At 43.3% G+C, this 19,997-nt stretch overlaps 1 protein-coding gene across 1 annotated transcript in view; it reads right to left on the bottom strand.

Annotated features, from left to right (window-relative positions):
* The window catches only part of SLC1A4 (solute carrier family 1 member 4), a 34,189-nt gene that overhangs the window by 11,221 nt on the left and 2,971 nt on the right, over positions 1 to 19,997 (bottom strand). Inside the window, exons 2-7 of the mRNA XM_058835314.1 lie at positions 13,016 to 13,058; positions 11,836 to 11,898; positions 6,597 to 6,763; positions 3,664 to 3,897; positions 2,274 to 2,468; positions 710 to 844 (exon numbers count right to left, since the gene is read on the bottom strand). Coding sequence (XP_058691297.1) covers positions 710 to 844; positions 2,274 to 2,468; positions 3,664 to 3,897; positions 6,597 to 6,763; positions 11,836 to 11,898; positions 13,016 to 13,058 — 837 coding nt within the window. The remainder of the gene's footprint in view (positions 1 to 709; positions 845 to 2,273; positions 2,469 to 3,663; positions 3,898 to 6,596; positions 6,764 to 11,835; positions 11,899 to 13,015; positions 13,059 to 19,997) is intronic.

Here is a 19,997-nt window from a genome sequence, read left to right as displayed (position 1 = left end):
AATCAAACAATAGCTGACAAGAGCTTCTGATGGAAACTGCTTCCCACATGTGACCAAGAAAACTTTCCACAACTGATATTCAAGAGTCAAATTCCTTTGTCATCCTCTGCCCCTCTACTGGCCAATTCATTTCCAGCAATATCAACATCTTCTAAACTGACTTTTAACAACTGTTCTGACGGGAATTGAAGCCAAGAAGAAATACATTTCTACAAAGGCTGAATTAAAAAAGCTGAAGAAGGATTTTAGCATACTGACTGCTTTAACTGGGAAGACACCACCTTTTCCATTCCCCATCAAGAGTTATCTGTCCTGTAGACAGACATCTTAGAGGGTCTTATTTTCTACTGGGTTTTATTTTATACTGGGTCATATCTGTCTGTTCACCACGTTTCCAGCTAAACATGTTACAAGGATGCTGCAGTTAGGTAGATGTCCACATAACAAGTGGAAGAAACTGCCTCAAGATGCACCAGGGGAGGTTTAGATTGGATATTATAAAAACATTTTCCATGGAAAGGCTTGTAAAGCATTTGAACAGACTGCCTAGGGAAGTGGTAGAGCCCCCATGACATGGCTTAATGGTGAGCATGGTGGTGGTGCCACACTGGACTTGACAATCTGAATGTTTTTTTCCAGCCTTAGGCATTCTGTAATTCCATGTTTCTGTGCCTTGCAACAGCAGGTATTTGAGGCCTGCAGTACTCACACAATCCAGTCCACAGCCAGGATGAGGGACAGGTCGTTGGTGGGCAGCCCGATGGCCTCCAGGATGATGGCGATGGTGAGGACACCTCCGGCAGGGACCCCAGCCGCTCCCACGCTGGACGCCGTGGCTGTCACGCTGCAAATCAACGTCCATGCCTGGTTAGAGGAGCTCCCAGCTCCCTGCTGCACTCTGTCACGTGCTTCCCCGCCATGGGAATTGCAAACAAACACTCCAGCATGGGACACACGGAGCATTTGCTTCCCAGGCAAACCCCTTCCTGCCTGCTGATGCAAAGAGTACAGAGGACAGGGGCTCAGCAGGGATCCACAGCAGTTACCATGGCAATGGCTCTGGGTTCAACACCAGGACTGCCTTTTCAGGATAAGAAACAACCAACACAACTGGATCCTGCTGCCTTACTAACATTCCCAGCTCCAGTAGGCTGAGTGACTTACACCTCCTGACCCCACATGTATAAAGGCAAACTCTGCCATGCAGGGCACAGCACCTTCTCTGGGTCTTGTTTGCATCCCAACACAGACCCTAAGTCAGGAGCTGGAAACCTGCAGTGCGTGTCCTCAACCCACCTTTTTGTGTGCAGGTGTCTGCAACTGAGCTTTCCTTGGGCTATCACTGCATCATCCTCAGACCTACCTTCACACCTGATTCACTGAGAGTACCTGAAAAGCTAATTTGGCTACCCACCAAAAAAACCTCAATGCCTCAACCCTGCCTTAAACAGACATACTGGGAAACACAATCAAGAAGGAAATAAAACCTGGCCAGGCAGGGTTAAAAAACGCCAGGAACCAGCCCTAGGAAGCATCTGGTGGACGCAGCTGTGGCTGCTGGGCACATTGAGGAGCCACTCCAGTGAGGAGAACTGCTTGTAGCATCTTAATTTAAGGGATTTTGAGGAGAGAAATGAAGATAACAACACTTCATGGGGTATGGGACAGAAGAGGATATTCCAAGCATAGAGGGGAGAGAGTCTTAGAGAAGGAGGTAGGAATGAGGTGGTGGAAGGGATAATGGAGCAAAGCAGTTAGGAGGGGAACAACAAGAGATCTGATCAGGAAAGCCAGCAATGTGATGGTAGGAAGGACAGAGGCGAGCAGGAACAGAGTACTTAGTACGAAATAGATGCATAAAGAACCAAGGAGCTGGCAGGAGAATTTTCTAAGACATCCAGAGGGTGAATCAGGGGATGCTTTCTGGGCAGCACAGAATGCTTCAATTACCCAGCCTAATGGTGACTAGAGGATGGAGGAGTGAGATGCTTAAGGAAGAAGAGGAATTTCAAGTGAAAAAGAGCTTTAAACAGCTCAAAGTCTGTTTCAGAATTCAATTACCCCTCCCAGGTTCCATCTTTTATTAAATCAAGACTCTGGCAAATCTTGTAAAGGTTTAAAGACTCCATCCTTTAATCACCCTATAATTATGTTACATAGCAGTTTGTAAGCTTTAGATCAGAGATCTGGAATGCTAACTGTTAGTTATTAATGGAGAGACCACAGCTTGAATGTGTCTGGGGGCCAGAAGGATGTGGTTGCAAGCAACTTACAGAATTGTGAAGATCTGCCCAGGGTTGAGGTCGACATTGTTCAGCTGAGCAATAAACACAGCTGCCATGCACTGGAAAATAGCAGCACCATCCATGTTTACAGTGGCCCCAATGGGAAGGATAAACCTGCTGATCCTCTTGTCGACTCCGTTGTTCTCCTCAATACACTTGATCATGGACGGGAGTGTGGCTGAGCTGGAAACAGAACAGGGAGAAATGAAACACAGAGCACCAGGGTGCTCTGAATGCCCCAGCACTGTCTCATGGCTTTCATGTTTCTAGCATGCTGCAGACAGGACTGTCAAGACAAGAATGCCATTTTATAGTTTTATATGATGGCAATGAGGGACCCTCCACGTTGAGTTTTGAGCAGAGGTATTTAATAATCTGCTTTCATCCAGAAATAGCTGATAAGGACTTTAATCTCCCAGGAGCTACAACTCATGACTCAAACACAGTATGCAGCATTACAAGGCTGTGGAATGAACAAGTCTCAGACTACAAAAATACAATAACAGATGCAAATATAGCAGGGGAGGTTGGAACTAGATGATCTTTAAAGTTCCTTCCAACCCAAACCATTCTATTATTCTATGATAATATAAACACAACAGATGCAACAGCAATCTCTGTTAATGCTGTATTAGGACCTCAAATGAACAGAAAAATAATTAAAAATAAAACATCACTCTTGGATTTATTTCTGGCACTACAAATCACATGGTTTTATTCATAAAGCCTTTCCTACTGTGCAGAAAGAGAGAGTTTATGAATAGTATTTCAGCTCCTTTGACAGACATGCATCTGCTTTTGGAGATGATAAAAATGATTTTCCATGGATTTAATGATGTTATATAGAGATGTTTTTGTTCAGGTGTTATAGATATGTTATTTGATCAGGTGTACTTTGTACTTGAGAAAAGTGTAAATGACATGCTCAATCATTTGGTTATGAAAAATAAAACCTGATCAGGCCAGATCTTTGAAATACATAGTAATGCCTTTACACTAGAAAGCAAGTCTGCTTTGCTCCTACAAAATTAGTCTAAATTTGTTCCAGGTCCTTCTGAACTTCAAAAGTAAACTTCTGAGGACAAGTCCCTCACTACTGACCCTTACTTTACTTCAAACTGAAAGGACAGCTGGCAGGATCATTTAAAGACAATAATATTTCCAACTGAGCATCATGCTATGGCCCCAGCATTTTGAGGAATTCTTTTCAACAGCATGTGCTGTGTGGCAGGCTGATGACAGTAGTGAGACTATGCTCAGAAGACTCTTTTTGCAACCTCAAGAACAATATTCACACCTAAACCTAAAACTGGATAAAGCCAGTTTAGGGTGACAAACATAACCAGGCTATAATCCCAGAAGTGGCACAGAAACCCACCTGGAGCAAGTGGCAAAGGCAGTGGCAAGTGGTGTGATAAGTCCTAAGAGAAAACGATACGGATTTTGCCGCGTGGCTGCAAAATAAATAAGCGGCAGAATGATTCCTCCGTGGATGACATGGCCCAGGATAGAGGCGAAGATGTATTTTCCCAGACTGGTCACCAGAAGCACAATATCTTCCATTTCCACAATCTTGCTCCCAACAAGGAACATAATGCCAATAGGTACATACCTGTGGAAATGAAATATTGGTTGTCATTAAGTACAAACAAGAAGCCTTGGAAAACACAACATTTTCCTTCCCGGAGATAACACCCCACTTAAGAATCTGATGCTCCTACTGAAAGGTGGTTCCTTATTCACCACAAGCTCATGAGAGCCAAATTTGAAAGGCTTTTCTCTAAGACTCTTGTTTGGTGGATGATAAGCAGTCAAAATTTAAAAGGTTTGCTCACTTATGCTCTCAGAGACACAGCTAGAAGAGTGCCAAAGGAAAGGTGAGTGGGAAGCAGAAATGCTGCCTGGTGCTACCAGGACAAGACACCAGTGGGGAAGGGAGGGAAGGGGAGGGAAGCATTACATCACTGAAGTAGAGAGGGGTGAAAGAGTTGTGTCTTACACATGCAGAAACTCCCAAAGGAGTACAGAGTCAGGTCATTAAAATCACAGACACGCCGGGTGCCAGCTTAGTGGAGGTTAAGAAAAAGCTGTGCACATACCAGAGAGCTCAGCTAAAGGCTGCTGATGCATGTGCCAAAGACAGCAATTAACTCTGCTATTTGCCTAAAAAGGGATAAGTTAAATGATCAGGCTTCCAGAGCTTCCCCCAAGCCAACAACCAGGCACTCACACACATCCATGCCTCCCATCTAGAAACATGCCACGTCAGCATTTGTTTGAGATTTGCTTTGTCAAGAGTACCTGGAGCTGCTCCAGGGGAAGGGCCATCTGCAGGCCACAGCCACACCTCTGGTCCCAGTAGTGCAGCTGGGATCAGCCCTGAAAAGACTCAACTGCCCTCGAACCAACAGCACAGCAGCTCTAAACAAACTGTGTCAAACACTGCAGGCCCAGGGCCAGCTCCTTCCTAAGCTCTACCGGGATGTTTGTGTCCGAGTACCTCTGCTGATGCTGTCCACACTCCATCCCTTTCTGCTTCTAAGATTAAGAGATACTAGAAGATCACCCAGCTCCCCAAAATTCTGCCCCAGGAAAACATGTGGCTACAAAAGATTTGCCTGTACGTCTCAAGAATAAAGAATCCAATGTCCATGCTCAGAGAAGGTGATTTGTGGAGTCAGGACAAACTTCAGAAGGTCATGCAAAGGTCTGGAAAGGTGGGAAAGCCTTAAGGCTGCTCGGATCACTCATTTCTTCCTGGCCTGCCTGTCCCTCAGTGTTTCTGCAGCTCCCCTGTTCCATGCAGAGAGCACTTCCCTATGTCCTAGATCCATGTGAGCATCTTCTGTCCTCCCCTGGCCAAATCTCTAGGGAGTCCTGTGGAACATTCCCTACTTAGCCTCTACAATTCTGCCTTTGAACTGTGTTTCTGAGGACCCTGATTAACCAGATCCAGCTGAGCCCTGTCCTGCACAAGCTGTGAATACTGAATTCCTCCCCTTGAAGAGGGAGGCTGGAGAGGAAAGAACTGAAAGTTGAGACCAAAGTGCTGCTAAGCACGAGAGTGGCTCTTGAACAGGATCAGATACGAGCTCAAGCTGCCTTTGCTCCAGGTAGGATGATTTCACCATTCCAAAGTATCCCTTGGGAAGCACATACAGCTTGACAGATTTTGAATAAATACTGGACTACACAAGAGCCTTAAGAAAGGAAAGAGAACAAGTAAGGGCTTCACTGTTAAGGGTCAGCAGTGGTCCTTATAATCCACAAAATAAAGGATTACATACCAACTGATTGGCTTGAAGTGCTAGCACTGTAATAAGCTGAACACATTAACTGCCTCTTATCAGTATTCAGTGTCCAAGGAATTACACTCAAGAGCAAAAAGCTTAAGCGGCTTGGAGACTGAATTTTTCAATGCCTTATGATAGCAGCTAACACAGAGCTCTGTCTGTGTAAAATCAGGTGTTTTGTTAAAACCCTTCTACTTCTTAGAGAAAGGAAAACAGTAGGAATGAAGAATGCAGAATGAAAGAAGAAACAAATACCTCTGCTAAGGCAAACTTACAGCTTTTTCACCAGCTTTGGAAAGGGAGTGAGGAATGTCCTGTTAATTTGTTTGCTAGCTATCTTTATGAATATTTTTTATTTTGTATGTGAGATGTTAGTACTGCTGGTTTCACAGGGGCAGCCTAATTCAATACAGCTACCCAAGGACAGCCTTGATACTGCTCTGAGGCCCAGGTTCATCCCACCTGATGGAAAACCCAGCCAGATGGCTGCTCCTACCCCAGCTTAGGTGACTTGAACCACTCTCTAGAGGTGCCTGCCTCCTTCAACTCTGGTTTCTTGCCTAATGATAAAGTCCAGTGTGCTCCAGTTCCTAACAGACTTTTTTTGGCATCAAAAGCTTTGTGGGATTGATAAGAGCAATATTCATCCCATAAACTTTTCTAGACTCCAAGGAATTAAGTGAAATAATGTATTTGCTTATTAACAGGCAGGAGAAAAAAAAAAAAATCAGCCTTAGGAAATACTGAGTTTTCTTTCCCCTAAATAATCAAAAAGGAGTTCTGGAGAGGACTTACAGGCAACCCTTTTAAGTTTTCCAGCCTGATACCTTAAGCTATTTGTGACTGTCTCATTACAGGGTACAAGCAAGGAGAAAAGACCCCATTGTATGACACCACAACATTCACTTTTGCTGGGATGAGGGATCTCACAGGAAAAAGCTGGAAGAGAGATAAAATGTGAGTTTTCTGACCTGATCATAACACTGCAGTGCAGATGCATTTGCAGTCACACACTTACCACATAATCCAGGTAACCAAGACCATTGTTGCCTCATTGAATGAGTTAAAGAAGCGAATCAGATCTTCACCCTCCTGGCCAAGCTTTTTCAGTGCCACTCCTAAAACCAGAGCAAACAGCACCAGTCCCAGGATGTTCATCCCTTTGATCTCAGTACCGACAGGGATCTGCAGAGACAAAAAAAAAGAAGGCTAGTTACATGTGAGAAACAAAACCTAGAGTCACCTCATTTTGTTGCTGTCTGATTGATCTGAAATCAACAAGCAGAACCTATTTCGGAAAGGAAGAGCTTATTTTGTTGAAGGGAATCAAGGAGATTGGGAGTCTGAAGACAGTTCAGATACAAATCTCCTTAGTTACGAGCTGGCATGGATTCACTGGAGAAGGAAAGGCCTGGTAATACCTGCCCTTGTGCCCTTCAATACAATAATTGTGTTCTCAGTGATCTGAACAAGAAAACTCCCCAGTTTACTCAGGACTTTAGTGCAACGATGATACCAAGGTGAAAACCACAAGAAAATCACCACCATTATGAAGCAGAAAGAGAGGAGAAAGGCAGGCAAAGGCAAAAAACTGTGGCAACCTACTCCATCTGTCCATGTCAGCTGTGGGAGATGGAGAACAGAAGAGAGATACCTGTTCCCCTTGTCAGAAATTTGTCACTGTCTGGGAAAAGTAAGAGGATAAAAACAGGATCCACCTATTGACAAATAACAGGTCTGCTCTGTTAGTCCTTCATGGTTTGCTTCTCAGAGAAAGCCGGAGCTCTCTTTGGCAGTGTAGTACCATATGAACTGAATGAGTGCTCTTGTGGCTACATAAAAATATAATTGTTTTGACAAACTGAGTTTTTTTCTCTCCGAGTTGGCAGTACAAACACGTCAAATTGTTGTTTTATTTGGAAGAACTTCTGTAACAGATGAAGTTTGTGTACAAGTTTTGGCCTTTTGGCTAGTTTAAGTGGACGCTAGCTCTACACTATGAAAGAAAAATACATTCTGAGCTAAAAGTTTGAAATTAATATTGTCTAAAGAACTCTGGATACCAATCTGCTAAATCTGATAAAACCTGCCTGCTTAAGATTTATGTTTTTGCTGGAAGTACACTGCTGAACTGGACTGTCTCTCAATGGCAGGTGGAAATAAAGTCTTGCAGGGAAGGGGATAACATGTAAATTACAAAAACAGGAAGGTCAAACTGCTGTTATGAGAAGTGTTTACACTTTTTTCATTCACTAGGTAAAAAATAATTAGATATGGAATCTGCAATTTTTTATGGTAGTTGCTTGTTGAAGGCTAAGCTGCCACATCAATATATTTGATTCCTGATTGAAAGAACTGAGAACATGGACAGATATTAAGCATGAGGCACAGTGTATCTCCAGAGATGTCTGAAGAAATATGCTGTCTCACACACTAACACTTTTCTGTCTGGATAGTTTTGGCTATATTCTGGTTTTTGTGACTGAAAGCTCTAAATTCTTCTGTGGTTAGAAAAGTTAAGACAAAACAAATGACACCCTCCTATTAATTAAACAAACCATCTATATATATATATATATATATATCCATATATATATATATATATATATCCATATGTATATATGGGATGCTATTTTATAATATATATAATTTTATACTGTGTTAATTTGATACAAGGGTAATATGAAAAGTTCAGCTGGAACAGAATTTTACCATAATGGGCCCAAACCATTCCTTAAAAAAAAAAAAAATTAAAAATCTAAAAACAGTGAATATTCTTTTGTTTTGGTTCCCATTCTTAAAAAGAAAAAAAAATAAAACTTTGCTATGGAATAGAAATTCAGTGTTTCAGTGCTGTAAGAGCCCAGCATTCTGACCTGGATGTTGCTGGGAGAGAAACTTTGTACTCTCCAGAATGACAGCACATGGTCTTCTCTCACATTTAGAGAGGTCTCTGTCCACCTTGCTCCCAGCACTGTGGTTGACTGCTGCTGCTGTTCTCCAAGTGCTCACACTCACCAGCACTTCAAGCCTGGATTTCATGATCTGGGGACCCCCTGAGCTCTTGGTGACCAGAAGATGACTGTGTGTGCTGCTGCCAAAAGCAGTCTCACTATATTCACTGCCATCCTGTCCCCACTTACGGATCTTGCTCTCCCCTTGCCTCTCTCCCTCCGATTTCTTTGCAACACACAACATTCATCACCACCTTCCCACACTGCAGATGTAGGCAGAAGATGCACCACTTGCCTAGAGTAGTAACCTATTACAAGAAATTTCTCCCTGCAAATCCAGGGGACAATCTGCAGCATTCAGGGAATTCCACCTCGTTGTGACACAATATGGAATGAGTCCAGCAGAAAATCTTCAGCGGAAGATCCTCACAACCCCGGCCTCTAAAACTGGCAGATGCTGAACAGCCTTTTTGTACTCTCACAGAAGAGTGCATCACCCCAAAGGGGCAGCCAAACCAAGCAGCATTGTGGACACCAAACAAAAACAGCTTTAATGAGAACTTTGTTCCTGGACAAACTATGGGACACATTATTGTTTGCCTGAAATTATGCATTCTCTTAGGAAGATTCATGGAGCTCTTCTGGTCCTTGAATCCCTCTGAAGATCCCATTGTTTTTTTGCTCTTGAAACAAAACGCTTATCAAGGAAACAACTGCTGACATTGGACAGACCCAGTAGTAGGGGGCTGTAAAGAAAATGCAGCCATGTGATGTGAGGAAGAAGAGCAACCACTGGTTTGTGTATTTTTACTCCTGTCCAAAGAGGAACTGAGCACCCCCAGGCTCCCTGTGCTGCAGATGGTAAAGTGAGATAGTCTGTGCCCCAGGAAGTCTAGCTGCCAGAGAGAGAGAGGATGTAGCCATAAAAGCTGGGTAAACATGAGGTGAGCATGTGAAACAACAAAAAAGGACACGGCTGAGCAAACAACTACGTGTCCCACTATTCATTTCATCAGTGAGAGAAGACAGGGCCTATTAACCAAAGGGGGGAAAAAATATAATAATGGAAAATTTTATTCTACACTATTTGTACGGAAAGTTGAAGGAAAATATTTCTCCATTCAGATATTCTGCTGATGAAAGAAAAAAGTAGATAGGAATATGATCTTATTCCCCTGGAACCAAACTTCTGTCACTATGATATCCAAAAATCACGCTTTTCTTTCCAAACTTAATCTTCATCTATCCATAAATACTATGGTCAGACCAGTACTGAAACTGAGCTAACAAAACTGAGAATGATGATCTCTTTTTATTTGGTCTGTTCTTCCCTAGAGACAGTAGGGCGTCTTCTGGAATTAAAGAAGCTCAGTGTGGTTTTGCTCCAACAACTTAAAAAAGGTTTTGGAAAAGTAATAGCAGAAATAACCTTTACATCATCACAACTCTTGGCAAAAACAGACACCAATGGCAAATTCAGAATATTTTTTCTGATGTTACATCAAACAAGAGACTGATAAGCACGAAAAAGAGAGGAAAAATGAAAAAAATTATGTTGCATTTTAAAGGGCCAAAGGATGCATTCTTATCTCTTAAGGAAAAGTGATGGTGTTGAACAAGCATTAAAAAAAGTACTTGACAGCCAGCACTCTGTCCAATGGATATGGTTAGCCTTAATCTGTGCTTGGTCGCCACAGAGACCACATCAAACCTGAGAGTGAATATAAATAAAAGATTTACTCTCCTTTCACTTACCCTTGCTTAAACGTCAAATAACTCTGCACTCTGCAACAAGCACACAAATCTAAGGGCACTTTGCTACAGCCTTTCATACCGAATGTGTTTCACAGCAGGAAGCTGCAAGGCCATGCCCTGCCCGAGGACATGAGGACACAGAGAGAGAAAGTGCTCTTTTGGGATTCTGCAGTCACCGACTGCATCCGTGTCACACGGGGTGACTGCGGATCTGGGCTAATGCCATCCAACAGGCACGGGCAGGGGAGCTGCCTCCTTCCCCAGTGGAGCTGCTCACCCTGTGATGCCAGGCTCTCAAGCCAGGCATAGCCTTTTCCCCTGCTCAGTTCCTGTGTCATCCCAGTCACCTGTCACCCCATCCCCAGGGTAGGTAAAAGTTCAGCCCAGGGCTGGAAGCAGAGTTCACAAACACTCTGTTCTGCATCACCTGCTCACACACCACGCTTGGGGAGGAAAGGTAATGAAGCCAATGCTTCCTGTGCTCTGGGATAGGCTCCAGAGTCCCTCTGGGTGAGCATAAACTGTTTTTTCCTTGATGGTTTTACAAACTGGTGGGCAAATCCCAGCTGAGCCCTTCTATGACAAATGCAAACATTACAAGTCTCTTGCCCTGGGGGAATTCAAATCATATTAAAAATGTACTAACCCAGCATCTGATACTGATGTATCAGCCAGAATGATACATTCTGGCTGATACAGACAGCCACAATTGAGCCTAAGGAAGAGAAAATCACCTTGAAAGTAATTTCTCAGACCAGTCTCCTGAAAACCCCGTGGCAGCACACGAGACACCTTACTTGCAGCAAGGTGACACCTTTCAGGCTGGGACCCTGGGTCTGTTTCACAGCACGCTGCTTATAAGACAACTGTAGTTATTGCTGGGCCTGCAACATGTTGGCTCTGGCCAATAATAAACATGTTTGATAGCCCTGTCTTCAGGAGAAATGACAGGGATACAGAGCATCTCTGGAAGTCATACCATCTACATATGGAAGATACAACTCCACTTTGTCTACACCTACACATCAGTTCCCTTTTTGACACCATTGCCTATCTGCAATGTTCTGTCTGTAATTTTTACTCCTTCAGGCCACTTGTTACTGCTTAAAACAAAATTTCAGCAGTGAGACAAAAATTCTCAACCCAGCAAATCTCTTTTTCATTTTTATAAAGAGCCTTGGGTAGAGGGAAAAAACTCATTGTCTCCAAACTCTTAATGAAGAATAAGGTTTAAGGGACATACTCAGCCAGCCTGATTGCTATTTAGTTCCAAGTTTACAGAAAGTTATTTGGAAACATTAGGCAGACTTTTTAGATCAAGTGAGACCAGGTCTAAGAAGGCATGACCTTAAAAAATAAAGTGTCATGGGTCACATCAGTTGAGCTCAACTCTCCACCACAGCTTTCTCATTCAGCCTGTGCATGTCTCAGTTTTGGCAAAGAAAAGTACTTGTTTCTTTCCCAAGAGTGCTGGAAAGAATTAAAGGCTGTGAAGTAGTCAAATATTACTGACAACAATTTGTTTAAAAACCTAAGAAGTGACCTTACCTTTTCCCATGTGACATTTCCAGAGGTAGTGTTCCTGAGCAGCATCTTATAGTCTGTCGCATACTGCAAGTAAGGAAAAAAAACACAACTAAACAAAAATGGTGAGGCAGGCATTAAAATTGTCAGCAAAACATCTAAAATCTAGGGCAACAGTTTACTTTGATAAATAAACTAGACATCTCAAAAAAGCAGGGCACCTCTTTGGGCTTGTTTTCTTTAACTATAAAATGAGGGGAGGAAAAGCTTCTCATCTTTGTCAATTCCCTGTGACAACAGCAGCACAGAGGAAAAGAGGACTGCTTTATTTCATCCCTGAACACACACAACCCTGACACTAGAGGCATCACAAAATATCCTTTTCACAGTATTATTCTTGTACTGCTTCTGTTTTTACCCATGGAATATTGACTTGTACTGTATTATATATTCATGCAAAATGGAACTTGATTTTAAGAGTTTGCCCTTGGTTTTGATACAAAAGCAAACCCAGAGAACAAAAAGCTATTATTCTGCTCCTGTATCATAAAGAATCACTCTGCCCCATGACATTATTCTCAACACTCTCTATCCTGACATTTAAAATTAGCATTTAGAACTAAATCAAAATATACATATATATATATATATAAACAGCTCCTATCCATCAGTTTAAACCACACTGTGCTCTGGTGGCAGCTGTCATCCCACCACACATAGTCTGTTGGAAGAGAAACTGGGCTGAGCAATTAATCCAGCAAGGGATACAATGGAAACTACTGAATAAAACCATCAGGCAACAGGTAATGCTTACACACATGGGAACCTAAAGGTCTTCAGCCTTGTCTGTTCTGAGCCCAGCTCTAAACTACATAGCCAAAGGATTCCCAGCTAGCTCCTGCAAAATGGTCAGCAGCCTGGCACAAAGCAGGATTGCTACTGCTGCCCAACATGGCAGCCAAAGTTTAAAGAATATTTTTGGTGAAGGTAGAAAAGATGGGCTTTGCATATGCTTTTTTTTGAGGAATATTTTTCAAATAATTTGTCATTGAAGCAGTATGTCTGACTATATCATGTGCTTTTATAAACCCTACCTTCTATAAGTAAATTAATTTCTGTTATTTTCTACACCATCTTTCCAGTCCTCTTCCAATGAAAGAGCCTATACATTGTAGCTCATGTCCAACATCCACACAGACCTTACCGTTTCGAAAGCTGCAGCAACAAGATTTGCAGGAAACAGGTTTCTGTAAAAGACAAACAAGAAAATGAAATATGTCATGGAGAACTTCTTAAATGAATGCACCAATTTACCTTACTCTCAGAAACAGCATTTCATTTTCAAGGGCAGGCACACTGGCACTGCTCAGGTGTGCAGCACGGAAGCTACATGGAGCTTGCTAGGTGCCCAGAGGTGTGGATGCCATCTTCCTTGGCTCACATGAAAGAGATGACAGATGCTTGCTACCACACCTAACCTTTTGGGCAGGGCCACCAGAGGCAATCACACACAATGCTGGTTAAACATCAGCCCCGTGGCTACAGAAACTGGCTCAGCCACACCAGCTGCAGCACCAGCTCATGGCCTCTTAGTGTCAGTCAGGTTTTTAACATTGCTCATGTGATTACACCTCTCTCACAGCATCAACATGAAGGACAATCCAATCAGCAAAATCCACTTATGAGAATGGCTTAACCCTTCAACACAGCAAGGCCAGCTTCCCTGATCACCAAGGCAGAGAACAGTATCACAGGCCAGACTTCTCTGTAAGGGCTTACACAACACAGATGGAAAGTACAGGCAACTCCTATGGAACATCTGAATCCAGTGGTGCCTTCACGCAGAAATGCCAATCTAGCATCAGATTAGTGCAGAGAGGACAGCACGTAATGTAAAGTGATGTACACTCTTTCTGACCATCCAGTATGTATCTGCATACAGGATGCAGACAGGAAATTCAAATAGTGAACGGGACCAAGGGCATTCTTCCAAGCTTCTTGTGGTATCTTATAGTTGGTTTTAATGCTATAATTCCTTTTTTCCCTTATAGGCAAAGGGCACATGTTCCCCCAGCCAAATGACAACTCTTGGTTTTCTGTGTCAGAAAGGAAAATAGGAATAAAAGCTCATCTCTGGGGTCATGGCAGGACCCCAGTTGGCAAGGGCAGGAACATGATGGGTATGAGCTGAAAATACTGCCAGTAGAAGGCATCACAGAGGCACAAGAACTCTTATGGTACGGAAACAGAAGACCTTACCCAGAGCCAGTTAATTGTGGTAAAAAAACATTTGGATAGCTGCTCCCCATCCTTTGCTCTTTGCACTGCTCCTAGGAAGCTGCAGCTCCCTCCAGGCTGTGCCCTGCTAATTTGCCCCTATTTTTGCTGTAGTTACCCAGACAAACATTAAACCAGGCTGTGGTCATTCCACAAATGGCATGGAATGTGCAAATCCAAACCAGAGCAAGAAAAGGAGCAGCAGAGTCAAATCTTTGAAAGCAAGAAGGAGATTAAAATATGGCCCAGATAAGGACTTTGGTCTATTTGGTTGCATGGTTCTGTTCTCTTGTCATACAGGGAGTTTTCCCATAGCCTTGACAGCAACTGTAAAGGACATGGAACTTCATCAAACACCTATCTGCTGTGAAATACCTCAGCCCCTCTCTCTTTCTCTGATGCACTACAAGTGTATTAGGAGGATTGCTGCAAAAATAATTCAACTTCTGGAGTCTACATTCCACCAAGCATTAAAGAAACAGCAACTTTTTCTCCTCTAAAGCTGACAATACAGCTGTCTGTCTGAAAGCAGGAGAGTGAGCTCTCACTCAGCAAAGACGCCAAAGAATTGGTCAAATAAGATCAATGGAACAGCTAACGCGCATCAGTTCTTGCACAGCTGGAACTCTCTGGTGGATAAAAACCTTGAGTCAAGTAAAAGCAAACTTGCTTTTATCAGGAGTAAAATATCACATATACAAATGGGCTCATGCTGTTGGGAAAAGAAGGATATTTCTTTTCATAGCTTTTCATAGCAGGATGATTACTTTTTTAAAAAAAGAACCGACTGGACTTTGAAGAAGTAAAGAGATGAAAAAAGACTGAAAACCAACCAGAAATCAGTTCTTTTTTTTTTTCTTTATATCAGCTTTTCCATCCTGATGAAAACAAAACCAAAGGAAGCAATCCTAAAACCTAAACAACATGGTTCTCCAATGTTTAAATGTGGCCAGGAAACCAAACCCTCCATAATTTGCACAGTATGTCAGGCATGGGCCTCAGTAACTAAACATTAACTTATCTCCAAGCATATACTTAAAGCACATAGCTAAGTGATGCCAGCAACCCTATTACAGCAGGACTAGGGACAGGTTCTTACTTTCAAGTGTGAATAATGCCAAAAAAACCTAGAGTAGACACTTTGCTTTATTCCTCCAACAGCAGTCTTGAGACTTGAAACACCAGCACCGACCTGAGAATTTGCCAAGTAAAAAATCTGGATCTTAAGCAGCTCAGAAAGAGTTGTATGTTCTGTTCAATCCAACTTCTAAGTACACCTGATTGCAAAATACCAAAACCACATAAAATAATGTTTTGCTTCTCTGTTTCAAATCCCAAAGCTTAAGAACAAAATGTGTCAGGTCATAAAAAGCAATCTACAAATAAACGGCTTATCTTAGAGGCACAAGGTCTGCACAGACTACACTTATGCTCACCTAAGATCAGTCAGCATGTGAATTAAATTCAACTTTAATTACAGGTGGGTTAGATCACAAATTCTTGCCTTTGGATGGAATTGTGCAAGAACACCACCGCAGCACCTAAAAAATGCGGCAAGATGCTGCGTGCTTCAGGGAGAGATAAAAGCTGGCTGGTGATCTGCCTGGGCCCATCGTGGATTTGTGCCTGCAGGGTTTGCTCCTCACGCCTGGTGAGGTGAAGCTCACCCACCACAGGAACAGTTCTGTCCCTATGAGCAGAGGAGCTCACAGGGGAAGTGTGGACATCCCTCCTGTGAGGGTGAACCAACAAACAGGAAAGCTGATGAGCTGGGTAATTGGGCATGCAAATGAAATCTGGGTGTCTGCCAGTTGGCTTTTCTGCGAAGACCAAAGGTTTAGAAGGTTTTTGTGCTTTGAAAGCCTCTATCAAATGTGAACGTGGAGTTTAAGGAAATCACCCTGGTTGTATGGCTGGATTGTTGACTGTTTTTGATGGCCCCATGCCCCGTGCCAGAGAACACGGTCGCCTTTCTGAAGCAGATGTGGATTATCGCAGGAACACGGCGCTGGCCAGCCCCTGGGTCTGGGTGATAAGGGGCCGGCACAGCAGTGTGGGATCAGACAGCCTTGGCCCCAAATGCAGGGACACAAAACTCGCTGCACGTGGCACTAACGAGCCAGGCCAGTAACACACCACAGCAGGGGGACAGATGTGCTGCCTGTACCCCAGGTGCTCCACTGCTGCCAGCACCTTGCTCCACACATGCACAGACCCCAGTTCCTTTGTGCCATTAAAGTGAGGTAGGTGGCAGAGAGAGAGACTTTATTCCCCTTACCAAGCACCAGACAGGAAAGCCTCTCTCTGGCTGTTGCAAGCTGCGCAGACAGCCCCAAAAAAAAGCCCTATCAGAAATCCATCAGACAGCTGCCAAGGGGGACAGCTGTGTCCTGGGGCTGAAATAACAGCTGGACTGAGCCAGGAAACCTCCATGTAACTGCACAACGCAAAGGGTGAGAAAACTCTTCTCAGATCCTCTTAAAATTGGAACAAGAAAGTAGCAGCACCAAGTGCAGGTGTTACAGGGTGTATTTCCTGCTTGAATACTGCGCTCATCACACCATCTCCCCATGCACAGCTGGATAAATGCACCTTTCTTCCTGTGAAATGCTGCTCCTTCCAGTCAAAAATGGACCATTACTCCCCAGGAAGACCCCACTGTATTTCTGCTGCAATAGAAATCTTAGTTTAGCTGCAACATCCACTCTTTGGAATCCCAGACAACTAAGAGAACCTGGAGCTGGCAAAGGGAGAGAAGGGGGGCTGTAACTCTCTTCCCTGTCCATTTTGATATTATGGTCAAATTGCTCTCTTCTTTACAGGCCTGTATCTTTCCATCAGCAGGATGAGGATTACACAGGAACTCCTCCATTGTATGTGTAAGGGATTATTTTTAATAACTGTTTTTAAATGATTCGTTTGCTAGAGCTCTGCAAACAACTTTGCTCTGGCAGCAAAAGCATGAAGGGAAATCCAGGCAAATGGAATGAAACCCTAAAATACTACGCATTCCTCTTGCATTGCCTCTTGCAAAAAGGTTCCACTTCTGAGGCCAAAGACCTTGCTATTGAAAAACACACTTTTTTGAGAAAACCAACACAGAATATTTTTCTGTAGACTATCTCCAGTTCTCAGGGTTTTTTTCCAATTGTACAAGTCTACTCGCAGCAATTTATTGCTGTCTGTGGCAAAATGCCAGAGCCCAGTTAGAATTCCTCCAGCACCTTCATTTTTTTTTCTGTCCCAAGATTTTCATTCAGTATCACACAGCAATTTTCCTCATCTGATTTTTCATATGTGGATGCACAACACGTGCCCTGCTCATACTCATATTTGTGAGTGTGTGCATTTAACTCAGAGAAACTTGAAAATGTGTTTATTTATAGCAGATATTTGATACTTTTTTTGCCTTAATGGTCGAGTCTGTATTTTTGATTCTTGGAAAATAAAACCTAACTGGAAGGAGTCAGTAGTAAAAGGCAACAAATATAAGGAACAAATGGAAGGAGCAGAAATGTTCACAGGCTTACTAAAAAAACCCTGCCAGAGAGTGCAGGCACATGAATGAAAACACCGAGTTCTTCCTACAAAACTCAGTCAGAAATCCCTGTAGTTTGAGAGAGATTCCAGACTGAGAAAGTGACATAAGCAAAGTGGGACAGTTACTTCACTTTAAGAACTAGCCATCAGCTTCAAACCCAGGGGTCAGCCTGTCTCTTGGCCTAACTGCAGCCATTGCCTGGATACTTTTTATTCTATTTATGAATTCAAAGGCAGCGTCTCCCCCTCCTCTTCTAACAGTCACGTTTTACTGTTTTTACAATGTTTTTCCACATTGGGATTTCAGAGACAGCTTTCATGGTTGCTGCTTTGGGATGACTCGCTGGGAAGGCCAAGGCTATAAGGAACAAGTGCTACTGGAGCAACTAGTGCCCAGGAGAGGGTCACTGCCTGAGTGGCCCACTCTGGCCACCTGCTCTGCAGCCCAGCCAGCAAAACACAACTGATGCTTCTCCCTGTGCTCATGTCTGCCTTCCCTACAGCTCTGAAGACATTTGGTGCAAAGGCATGAGCTTGCTGTGGGTGCTCCTTTTGGCAGCTCAGCTGCTAACATCTGACAGAGAGACAGAGAGGGCATTGAGAAGCAATGAAATTTAAACAGCTTTTGCAGACTTGCCTGGCAAACTGGGAAACCCTGACCTTACTGCTTGGGGCAGACGTGTGGACCTCTGTGCACTCTTCCAACAAAAAAAAAAGGGGGATTACTTCCTTCCCTTCCCGGACTCTTATAGCTAGGGTTGGATTAAAAACAGAATTCCCTTCCCCAAAGCAAATTCCACAGTTGCAAAACATGTTTTCATCCCAAAACTGGGCAAAGAAAGCCTGCTTCAGATCCTTTTTTCCACTAAAAATAAATTGTAAAATACTCTGTTGAAATATTCCTTTTTTGATGAGTGAGATTTTCTGCTTAAGTACTTTTGACCTCACTGAAACGATCACCCACTGACAGAAATTTTGGCAGGATCAATAGGTTCCTGTGAAAACTGTTCCATTTTGTTGAATCAGCAAATATAAATCAGAGCTAGAACAAAACTCTGACCTTACTGAAACATTCAGTTGTGACAATTGCCCATCAAAAGTGTTAACAAATCAATAGATTCTTGCAAAACACTTCATCCTGCTGTTTCAACAGCTCTCCAACAAGCTGCAGATGGGCTGTGTGAGCAGGTGGTTGGAGTCCCATCCTTGGGACTCCCTCTCCCTGGTTACATGCTGGGCACAAGCAGAGCCAAGCTGGCTCTCTAAACTGTCACCTTCTCAGGTGGTGGCTGAGCTCCAGAGCCCACCACATCCCAGCCAGCCCCTTCCTCCAGCTGCCAACCACTTCACAATCAAGCTTACGAGCTCTCTATTGTTTTATCTTCTCCCTCAAATAAACGAGTAAGGGAAAAACCCAGAAATTCTAAAATTTCCCTTCACTCCCCTCATCTTCTGCCAACAGATTTAAGGAATTCTAAGATCCTGCCTTGAATTCAGGGAACACCCCACTTTCTAGGTGCTTTTATTACAGTTATTTTACTTGTGGAAGTAGCTGTGAACTCTTGATCCCCTCCCATGATCACTACCTTTGGCCACGCTCCTCTTTAGGAAGCTCCAAGGAGCTGCCCACATGACAGATTTGAGATGAGATGAGCCATCAGCATCCCTGCTGCAGGGATTAAAAGCACCTTATGACATCTCTGTTGTCCCCACCCCATGTCCTGGAGCAGAAGACAGCATGCCTAACCCCTGACTAGACATGCTCAAGGCTCACTTGCCTCTAGCACTTGCCAGAAGGGAAACCAGAAGGGTGCTCCAGCACCTCCAGCCAGGCAAATCAGACCTTGAGGTTACAGTTGATGGACAAAATAAAACAGCCTCTGGGTTCACCAGTGAGTCATCATTCATTTGATACCAAAGCCCAAGACAAATCTTTTTTCCAGAAGTTGTTTCTCCATGCCTAGACACATGTTTGTGGGGAAGCTTTAGACTTCAAAAAGGAAAACCAAGAAGTAAGCTGGCCTCCAGACATCACTGTGACAATGAAAAGCAACATCTTTGGTCATTACCTAATAGACTTCCTAAAGACAGAAGTGATCTGCAGAACCAAACAGTGACACACAGCTGTGATTTCCTCTATGCTGTTTCTTCCTTGGGTCATGTTTTATATTGGTTTTCAGTGCTCTAGGAGCACTCAGTTTACCATTTGCAACTCATTTTTACCATTCCTCTGAAACCAAGCAGCAGCAAATCCTTGAAGGACACAGTCAGCCTTGTGCCACAGCTTAAAACAGTTTTCTTGCATCTAATAGAAAGTTTCATGGCCAAAGGAGACAAAAGGAGAAGCACAGAGTAGGATGCTGCAAGAC

Source organism: Poecile atricapillus, chromosome 3 (assembly GCF_030490865.1).
Source record: "Poecile atricapillus isolate bPoeAtr1 chromosome 3, bPoeAtr1.hap1, whole genome shotgun sequence".
NCBI lineage: Eukaryota > Metazoa > Chordata > Aves > Passeriformes > Paridae > Poecile > Poecile atricapillus.
This window is presented reverse-complemented; position numbering and strand designations above follow the sequence as displayed.